Source organism: Balaenoptera musculus, chromosome 1, assembly GCF_009873245.2.
Source record: "Balaenoptera musculus isolate JJ_BM4_2016_0621 chromosome 1, mBalMus1.pri.v3, whole genome shotgun sequence".
Lineage (NCBI taxonomy): Eukaryota > Metazoa > Chordata > Mammalia > Artiodactyla > Balaenopteridae > Balaenoptera > Balaenoptera musculus.
The window spans coordinates 111369851-111380763 of NC_045785.1; the positions used below are offsets into that span (position 1 = coordinate 111369851).

A 10913-nucleotide genomic window follows, 5' to 3' on the forward strand; every position below is an offset into this window, starting at 1 on the left:
GCTGCTTTTCAAGAAATGCAACTCAAGACTACAATGAGATATCATCTCACACCGGTCAGAATGGCCATCATCAAAAAATCTACAAACAATAAATGCTGGAGAGGGTGTGGAGAAAAGGGAACACTCTTGCACTGTTGGTGGGAATGTAAATTGATACAGCCACTATGGAGAACAGTATGGAGGTTCCTTAAAAAACTAAAAATAGAATTACCATACGACCCAGCAATCCCACTACTGGGCATATACCCTGAGAAAACCATAATTCAAAAAGAGTCATGTACCAAAATGTTCATTGCAGCTCTATTTACAATAACCAGGACATGGAAGCAACCTAAGTGTCCATGAACAGATGAATGGATAAAGAAGATGTGGCACATATATACAGTGGAATATTACTCAGCCATAAAAAGAAACGAAATGGAGGTATTTGTAGTGAGGTGGATTGAGTTAGAGTCTGTCATACAGAGTGAAGTAAGTCAGAAAGAGAAAAACAAATACCGTATGCTAACACATATATATGGAATCTAAGAAAAAAAAAAAAGGTCATGAAGAACCTAGGGGTAAGACGGGAGTAAAGACAGAGACCTACTAGAGAATGGACTTGAGGATATGGGGAGGGGGAAGGGTAAGCTGTGACAAAGTGAGAGAGTGGCATGGACATACAAACACTACCAAACGTAAAATAGATAGCTAGTAGGAAGCAGCCGCATAGCACAGGGAGATCAGCCTGGTGCTTTGTGACCACCTAGAGGGGTGGGATAGGGAGGGTGGGAGGGAGGGAGATGCAAGAGGGAAGAGATATGGGACATATGTATATGTATAACTGATGCACTTTGTTGTAAAGCAGAAACTAACACACCACTGTAAAGCAATTATACTCCAATAAATATGTTTTTAAAAAAATGCTGCTCTTCATACACAGAGTTGAAGCTACTGGTCCAGGGTCAACCAGGAATTTTTGAGTTATTTTCCTAGATAAGAGCTTGCCTCAAGCCATCTGTGGACTCCCTCGTGGCTTTGGTGAAACAGGTATTACCATTCCATTACTATTTGATAGACAAGGTAACTGAGCATCAGAAACTTTGTTCATTCAACAGTCAGCAAATGCTTGCTAAGTGCCTCCTGTGTGCAGGCACTGGGTAAGGTGCTATGACTTTGCCCAAGGTGACACAGGTGACACAGCTAGCAAGTAGCATAGGGAGAACCCAAACCCAGTCACCTAATCTCAAGTCCATTCCATTCCAAGGCTGCCTCTTAGGCTGAGGTCAGTGTTACTGCACAAGACAACAGGAACCCAGAGCCAAAGGGCTATGGTGGGAAGGACCACATGGTTGATCTCTTTAGCTTGTTCCTCTGCAAAGAAAGTCAGTAGTGAAGATCAGTATTTTGGGACATTCACTGTCTTCAGGAATAAATCAAAGTAGGTACCAGTGTCCAATTATTTATGGCACTGTCCATGGTGTACAACCCAGAACTGGATGCTGGGGGCTCACACACTCTCTTGGGAGCAACAGGAATGTCCCAGTGAAGCACACATGAAATCCTGGGGGAGAAAATTTTCGCAAAGGAGAAACAGGATCTCTCTAAAACTCTGAGAAGTTCCAGAACTCTACTCAATACTCTTTAAAGGCCTATATGGGAAAAGAATCTAAAAAAAGAGGCGATATATGTATTTGTATAATAGAGTCACTTTGCTGTACACCTGAAACTAACACAACATTGTAAATCAACTATACTCCAATAAAAATTTTTTTTAATAAATAAATAAAATCCTAAGAAGTTCCAAGCAATAGGATCAGAAGCCAAACAGTGGGATTTGAAAAGTCCTACTCCTTGGACCAAACACTAAGATCTCCAGTGTGACTGACTCTCTTAGGCTGCCTGAAGAGTCTGAGACCTATTCCTTAAGCACAGCCCTCTGGTTATGGCATGCACCCCATGCCATTGGTTTTGGAAACAATGTCCGCCGTCCACTCTGGCTGGCCGCCCCTGCTGGCCAGCCTGCCTCACAGTTGCATCAGAGAAGGGGCCAGTTACACACGAGGCTTCCCATCTCAAGAATGTCAAAATCTTCATGAATGGGTCACCCTGTGACTGCAATCACAGGGAGGTGGGGTGACAGCCATAGATCACGTAACTGAGGCCAAACATGAGAGGCTGGTCCAGATCAATAGATGAGTCAGGACTCAAGAGTATAAAACCTCAGGAGCTCCAGTGCAGCTCACATAGCCAGCATCTCCTCTCCTCACTCACTCTTCCTGGTGCTTTGGGTAAGTGTGGGTTCTACTGGCTCTCATCTTCCCAGCTGGCCTTGCTCAGGCCTGCATGGGCTATGTGGACCAGGGGACAGGTAGGCAAGGCCTCTTTCCCCTTTGGGACCTACAGGACCTCTGCCTTTCCAACTGCATTCATGTTTAGAGGGGCTTCAGACAGGAAAGAGAGCTGAGCTGCTTCAGTGCAGATGGTGTTTCTGATCTTCTGGCCAGAATGTAAATGCCACAAAAACAAGACTATCTCCTGTCTCTCTGGCACCCTTGTAAGGGACATGCCCTGTGCCCAGCACAGAGGTGCATTCTGCAGAGATTATCCCAGGCAGCCTGTGAATGGGCTGGATGGGACTTGTGAACCTGTAAGGAGGAGAGGCTGAATGTATTCTCAGAGAACAGGAAGAATGATTCAGAGAATGCTGCAGATGGGGAAGATTTTAGGAGTCATAGGAACCCAATGCCTGTTTTACACAAGATGTTCTGAGAGGGAAATGACTTGTGAGGTGCTGGGACACAGTTTTCTGCTAGTTAGGGTTCCCTCAACCAAGCTTGGGTGTAAGCAAAGTTGATATCTTCTGGTCAGAGATGCTGGTCCAAAGGACCATGGGGGTCCTTCGTCTGTTTCCAGACAGGACCATGGGGGAGCCCGCCTTTTCTGATAACTGGCCAGAGATCATGGCTGAGGTCAGTGGAACAGACCAAGAGTTTGAACTAATTCTCTTTTGCAAGGAATGGGGTACAACAGCCCTCTGACATTCAGACAAACCTCCCTCTGTTGTGCCAGGGATAGATAAAATCCCCCACCCTAGGTGGAGGTTTGTGGTAATTTTCTATTTGCACTCAGAAACTCAGTGTTGGGATCAGAGGAGAACTGAGAAGTGAAATACTCAAACCATCTCATCTTACAGGAAGTGAGGAAACAGGCAACGTGTGGGTCATTCGCCCCAAGATCACACAGCAGAGGGCAGAAGCAGAGCTGGGAGAGAAAGAGAAATGGGCACCGCTAAGTGGGCTGTTTAAAACTTGGTAAAGACTTTCGCAGGGGAAACACAACTTTTTTCTAAAAGCACTAATCCTAGCAGTCCCAGCTGAGCACTCTTCCCGATCCAGTCAGAGAGAGCATCAAGCCTGGCCCAGGCAGCGCTGCTCAGAGGACGACGGGCGTTGCCGTAGATGCAGCTGCCTCTGCCGCAACATCTTCTTGCAGCTGGTCCAGTGATGCTCTCTGCTTTCCTTCCAGGGTTCCGTTCCTCCTTAAACCAAACATGTCTCACCAGACAAAGCAGCCCACCCCCCAACCCCCAGTGGGCTCCGGGAAAACCTCCGGCGGCGGCGGCAGCTCCGGCGGCGGCGGCAGCTCCGGCGGCGGCGGCTCCGGTGGTTCCGATGGCGGCTCCGGTGGAAAAGTCAAGCACTCCGGGAGCGGTGGCAGCTCCGGCGGCGGCGGCTCCGGTGTTTCCGATGGCGGCTCCGGTGGAAAAGTCAAGCACTCCGGGAGCGGTGGCAGCTCCGGCGGCGGCTCCAGCGGCGGCGGGGGCTCCTCCGGGAGCGACGGCTCTGGAGGCTGCGGAGGAGGTTCCAGTGGGAAGAACTCCAGTGGCGGCGGCTCCTCGGGGGGCGGCTCCGGGGATGGCCAGGGCTTCCCGGTCTGCCATCAGACCCAGCAGAAGCAGACGCCTACCTGGCCAAGCAAATAAGACCCCCTGGACGCCACGGAGACGAGGGAGCTGGAGGTGTTCTCCGTGGGCGCCGATGGGCTTAGCGCTCTCATGATATTGCACTGAGGTTTCTCAATCCTTCACGTCTTCATCTACCCAGAAGAAGCCATTGAGCTCTGGGGCTGCATCTTGTTCTGCAGTTTTCCCTCCTTGGTTTCTGTGCAACTACCCCCCAACCCCAGTGCCTCCTCAGTCAATAAATTTGCAATTCATGAGAATTTCTGCGTTTCCAGACGTCTTTGTGGCTTCCAAGTTCGTTCATTCCATTCCATTCCATTCCTCTCTTTTCCTCCATCCACTCATCCACAGGGACATTTATTAAACAAATATATTTATTCTATTGGCGGATAGTGGGTGGATAGGTGGGAGTCAGCAGGGGAGGGAGGAATGGCTGGCAACCAAGGACCAAAAATATAAATTCTCTGATTTATGGCTTAAAATCGTGAGGTGATCCCAAAACACAAAGATCCTGGGAGGAGACTTCAATAAGCAGGCCCCGGTGGGTTGGGTAGCCACCTTGGGTCTACTCCTTGAGCTCAGTGCTTTTTTAAGACAGGGCTGCCTTGCACCTAAGGCAACTAGAGAAAGAAGAACAAACAAAACCCAAAGTTATTAGAAGGAAAGAAATCATAAAGATCATAGCAGAAATAAATGAAACTTTTAAAAAAATAGAAAAGATCAATGAAACTAAAAAGCTGCTTCTTTGAAAAGATAAACAAAATTGATAAACCTTTAACCAGACTCACCAAGAAAAAAAGAGAGAGGGCCCAAATCAATAAAATCAGAAATGAAAAAGGAGAAGTTACAACTGACACCACAGAAATACAAAGGATCATAAGAGACTACTACAAGCAACTATATACCAATAAAATGGACAACCTAAAGGAAATGGACAAATTCTTTAAAAAGTACAATCTCCCAAGACTGAACCAGGAAGAAATAGAAAATATCAACAGACCAGTCACCAGTACTGAAATTGAATCAGCAATTTAAAAACTCCCAACAAACAAAAGTCCAGGACCAGATGGCTTCACAGGTGGATCGAAGAGTTAACACCTATCCTTCTGAAACTGTTCCAAAAAACTGCAGAGGAAGGAACACTTCTGAACTCATTCTATGGGGCCACCATCAGCCTAATACCAAAACCAGACAAAGATTTCACCAAAAAAAAGAAAATTACAGATCAGTATCACTGATGAACATAGATACAAAAATCCTCAACAAAATACTAGCAAACTGACTCCAACAATACATTAAAAGGATCATACACCATGATCAAGTGGGATTTATGCCAGGAATGCAAGTTTTTGTTTTTTGTTTTTTGGTCTTTTTTATTTATTTATGGCTGTGTCGGGTCTTCATTTCTGTGCAAGGGCTTTCTCTAGTTGTGGCAAGCGGGGGCCACTCTTCATCGCAGTGTGCGGGCCTCTCACTGTCGCGGCCTCTCTTGTTGCGGAGCACAGGCTCCAGTCGCACAGGCTCAGCAATTGTGGCTCACGGGCCTAGTCACTCTGTGGCATGTGGGATCTTCCCAGACCAGGGCTCAAACCCGTGTCCCCTGCATTGGCAGGCAGATTCTCAACCACTGCGCCACCAGGGAAGCCCCGCAAGTATTTTTTAATATCTATAAATCAAACAGTGTGATACAGCAATTAACAAATTGAAGAATAAAAACCATATGATCATCTCAATAGATGCAAAAACAACAGAAACTAACACACCACTGTAAAGCAATTATACTCCAATAAAGATGCTTTTTAAAAAACTGCAAAAAAAAGCTTTTGATAAAATTCAATATCCATTTATGATAAAAACTCTCCAGTAAGTGAGATAGAGGGAACATACCTCAACATAATAAAGGCCATTTATGACAGACAACAGCTAACATCATACACAATTGTGAAAAGCTGAAAACATTTTCTCTAAGATCAGGAACAAGACAAGGATGCCCCCTCTCACCACTTTTTTTTTTTTTTTTTTAATATCTTCTATTTGCTGGCTTGATTTTTCATCTCTTTTTTTTTTAAATTTATTTATTTTTTTTTTTTTAATTTTTTTTGGCTGTGTTGGGTCTTCATTTCTGTGCAAGGGCTTTCTCTAGTTGTGGCAAGCAGGGGCCACTCTTCATCGCGGTGCGCGGGCCTCTCACTATCGCGGCCTCTCTTGTTGCGGAGCACAGGCTCCAGACGCGCAGCCTCAGTAGTTGTGGCTCACGGGCCCAGCCGCTCCACGGGCACGTGGGATCCTCCCAGACCAGGGCTCAAACCCGTGTCCCCTGCATTAGCAGGCAGACTCTCAACCACTGCACCACCAGGGAAGCCCTCACCACTTTTATTCAACATAATTTTGGAAGTCCTAGCCACAGCAATCAGAAAAGAAAAAGAAATAAAATGAATCCAAATTGGAAAAGAAGTAGTAAAACTGTCACTGTTTGCAGATGACATGATGCCATACATAGAAAATCCTAAAGATGCCACCAGAAAACTACTAGACCTCATCAATGGATTTGGTGAAGTTGCAGTTGCATCAAAACAGTATGGTACTGGCACAAAAACAGACATATAGATCAATGGAATAGGATAGAAAGCCCAGAAATAAACCCATGCACTTATGGTCAATTAATCTACAACAAAGGAGAGAAGAATATACAATAGAGAAGAGACAGTTTCTTCAACAAGTGATGCTGGGAAAACCGGACAGCTACACGTAAAAGAATGAAATTAGAACACTCTCTAACACCATATACAAAAATAAACTCAAAATGGATTAAAGACCTAAATGTAAGACCAGATACTCTAAAACTCCTAGGAAAACGTAGGCAGAACCCTCTTTGACATAAATCACAGCAATATTTTTTTAGATCCGTCTCCTAGAGTAATGGAAATAAAAACAGAAGTAAACAAATGGGATCTAATTAAACTTAAAAGCTTTTGCACAGCAAAGGAAACCATAAACAAAATGAAAAAAAAAGAAAACCTACGGACTGGGAGAAAATACTTGCAAACTATGCAACTAACAAGGGATTAATTTCCAAAATATACAAACAGCTCATACAGCTCAATATCAAAAAAACAGACAACCCAATCAAAAATGGGCAGAAGATCTAAACAGACATTCTCCAAAGAAGACATACAGATAGCCAACAGGCACATGAAAATATGCTCAACATCACTAATTTAGAGAAATGCAAATCAAAACTAAAATGAGGTATCCCGTCACACCAATCAGATGGCCATGATCAAAAATTCTACAAATAATAATGTGGAGAGGGTGTGGAGAAAAAGGAACTTTCTACACTGTTGGTGGAATGTAAATGGTACAGCCACTATGGAGAACAGTATGGAGGTTCCTTTAAAAACTAAAAACAGAGTCACTATATGATCCAGTGATCCCATTCCTGGACATACATTTGGAGAAAACTATAATTGAAAAGATACATGCACCCCAATGTTCTGGCAGCACTATTTACTATAGCTAAAGACTTGGAAACAACCTAAGTGTCCAACAACAGATGAATGGGTAAAGAAGATGTATATATACACATAGAATATTACTCAGCTATAAGAAGAATGAAATAATGCCATTTACAGCAACATGGATGGACCAAGAGATTATCATGCTAAGTGAAGTAAGCCAGGCAGAAAAAGACAAATATCGTATGGTATTGCTTATATGTGGAATCTTTTAAAATGATAAAAATGAACTTATTTACAAACTAGAAATAGACTCACAGACGTAGAAAACAAACCTATGGTTACCAAAGGGGAAAGGGAGGGAGGGATAAATTAGGAGTTTGGGATTAAAATATACACACTACTATATATGGAGTAGATAACCAAACAAGGACCTACTGTATAGCACAGGGAACAATATTCAATATCTTGTAATAACCTATAATGGAGAAGAATCTTAAAAAGAATATGTATATGTATATATATGTATATGTATAACTGAATCACTTTGCTGTACACCTACAACCAACACAACATTGTAAATCAACTATATTTCAATAAAAATTTTTTTTAAAAAGGGCTGCCCTGGAAAGATGTGCTCTCTCATAGTCCACAGCCTAGTCTGCAATTTCTAAAATCAGGTGCTGTACATTAGAAGCAGCTGATGCTACCCAGACTCACAGAAGAAGGAATAGTCCTATCAGATATTTATGAGCCTCTACGTTGTGTAAGACCCTTTTCTAAGCACCTGCAGGGACAGGAGGAAGTAAAGGAGCTATTTTCTGCTCTCTTGAAGGAGCTTCACCCAACTTGGGAAAATACAGCATAAGTGTATGAGATGTTAAACACCAGCACCAGAGAGGTCATGAGGAAACACAGGTAGCATTCCAATTAACAAGGAAGAAGCTACAGTTGCTCTGTTAATTGCATAGCCCTCAAAAGAGATGTAAAACATCAGCCTGGTCAGGAACTCTGCAGGCCCCATTTCATATCCTAATTTTACCAGCTCTAGGTAAATGCTAACATTGATTTACTCAAAGCAAAACACCTGCTATCTCAAAAAGCCACAGGACTCTCCCTATCCAGTCACTGCTAGAGACAAAAAGACAAAGTATTCCTCCCCAATTTTTCCATTTGTAGAGTCACCACCACCTTCATCATTTTACAACCATAACTTACAGAAATCAAAACAGCAGCCTTAAAGATCTTATAGTCCATGCACTGTATTATTTTTATATTTTTTTAATGAAAGTAGAACTTTTAGTTTTGTACCAGATAGAGTAGATGCATTTCACTCTATTGCCCCTGCTTAGTATAACTAAAATATCTGGGCATAATATATAACAAAAATATAAGCAGAGTCTGGAACTGTGGAGAGAAGAAGGCAGAGTAGCTAGAGTTCTAAGAACTTGAGGAATGATACTGTGGTAAGTTCCCTGGGTTTTCTTTTTGCCTTCTATATAGCCCAGATTGGGCTCTAGAAAGTCTGCAACCAAGAAATACCAACAGGTGCAGGCAGAAAGTAGCCCCAAGAATACCTGCTTTCTCCATTCAAAGGACTGAAAAAGAGGTGACCCGGCAAGGCAGAAATTGTTTTTGACAATATCCATCCTACTTTAGCCAGCCATCTCAGAAAAAATGATTGGGAATATTAGACTTCCACCTGTACCCGGTGGAGAGTAAACACCACCACCCCCCATACCTCACTGATGCAGTATTAGCAGAGGGAGGCCTGCTATAATAGAAGATTTGAATAAGATCCAGAGTCTTATAACACAATGCCAAAAATATCTAGCACACAATCAAAAAGTACTCATCAAGAACCAGGAAAGTCTCAACTTGAACAGGGAAAGATACTGTCGATACTAACACTGAAATAATACTAATTGGGGGATTATCTGACAGGGATTTTTAAAGATAATATTACAAAAACACTTCAACAAGAAATTACAAACACACTTGAAACAAATGAAAAAAATACAAAGTTTTGCCAAAGAAATAGAAGATACAAAAAAGAATCAAGTAAAAATTTTTAGAACTAAAAAACGTAGTAACCAATTGTAAAATAGAATTTTAGAATTGAAAAATATAAGACTCATTGGATAGGCTCAACAGCAAAATGGAGATGACAGAGTAAAAGAATCAGTGATTTTTCCCCTGAGTGTAATGTGTTCCTTTTCTCTGACTGATTTTTAAATGTATTCTTTTCATCTTTGGTTTTCAGTAGTTTTGACTAAAATAGGCTGAATATCATCTCTTTTGTATTTGTCCTGAATGGCATTCTCTGAGTTTCTTTTACCTGTGGTTTGATGTGTTTCATTAATTTTTTAATATTTTTAACATTATCCCCTCAAAGTTTTATTCTTCCCTTTCTCCCTTGTCTCTTTTCCTTTCTTTCTGGGACTCTACACATTTGTTGGCTGATGTGATATTGTCCCACAAGTTTTAAACACTCTGTTCTGTTTTATTCATTGTATCTTCCTCTTCTATTTCAGTTTGAGTAATTTCTATTTACCTTTCTTTAAGTTCCCTGATTCTTCTGCTAAATTCAGTCTTCTGTAAAGCTGATCTACTGAATTTTTCATTTCAAATATGGTACTTTTTATTTTAGAATGTCCATTTGTTTCTTTTGTGAGGAACCCATTTTACTACTGAGATTTCACATCTGATTACCTATTTTGACCATTTTTTCCTATCTACTCTTTATCATACAGCTAACTGTTTTAAAGTCTGCTAACTCCACCCTCTTGTCATCTCTTGATCTGCTTTTTTGGGGGGGTGGGGGATGAGAATACATCTAGTAATGTTGAGAATTTTGGTTCTACTTTCTTTCTCTAAAAGACTGTTGATTTTTGTTCTGGCAGGCAATTACATTACTAGCAGATCAACTTAATTTTATGAAGCTGTTTTCCTTGCATTATAGTTTTTTTTATGGGGAAAATATATACATTTTTGTTTTCTTTTTAAGAATTGTTAAATATTTCATATATTCAACAGGTATTATTGTATAGTTACAATCTGAAAATAATAATAAAACTAATACCTCAACAATTTAATATACTCAACACACATCTGAAGAAATAGATAATTACCAATAGTTTGGAGGCCTATTGGGTGCCTCTTCCCAGTAACAGCCTCCAATCCCACTTCACCCTGAATTTAAGAAAATCATTTCCTTAAATGTTAACTATATGTGTAATATATACCTAATCATATGTTTCATTTTAACCACATTTTTATGTTTATATAAGTAGATTCATACTTTATATTATCTTCTATGACATGCTTATTTCACTCAACATTAAGTTTGGGGTTTTTTTACTTTTTTTTGAATTTTTGAATTTTATTTTATTTATTTTTTTATACAGCAGGTTCTTATTAGTCATCCATTATATACACATCAGTGTATACATGTCAATCCCAATCTCCCAATTCATCCCACCACCACCCCCAGCCCCTGCCGCTTTCCCCCCTTG

The 10913-nt window shown here is 41.5% G+C and overlaps 1 protein-coding gene across 2 annotated transcripts; it reads left to right on the forward strand.

The window, feature by feature from the left end:
• The first annotated feature begins 2234 nt into the window (after positions 1 to 2234).
• Positions 2235 to 4184, forward strand: LORICRIN (loricrin cornified envelope precursor protein). 2 transcript variants are annotated; one of them, XM_036870169.1, is made up of 2 exons: positions 2235 to 2270; positions 3508 to 4184. In XM_036870169.1, the coding sequence occupies exon 2, from the start codon at positions 3533 to 3535 to the stop codon at positions 3962 to 3964; it is 432 nt and encodes a 143-aa protein (XP_036726064.1). In that variant the 5' UTR covers positions 2235 to 2270; positions 3508 to 3532; the 3' UTR covers positions 3965 to 4184. The 2 variants fall into 2 exon arrangements, with proteins under 2 accessions (XP_036726064.1, XP_036726068.1); XM_036870173.1 differs by lacking the exon at positions 2235 to 2270 and adding an exon at positions 3208 to 3293.
• The last annotated feature ends 6729 nt before the right edge of the window (positions 4185 to 10913 follow it).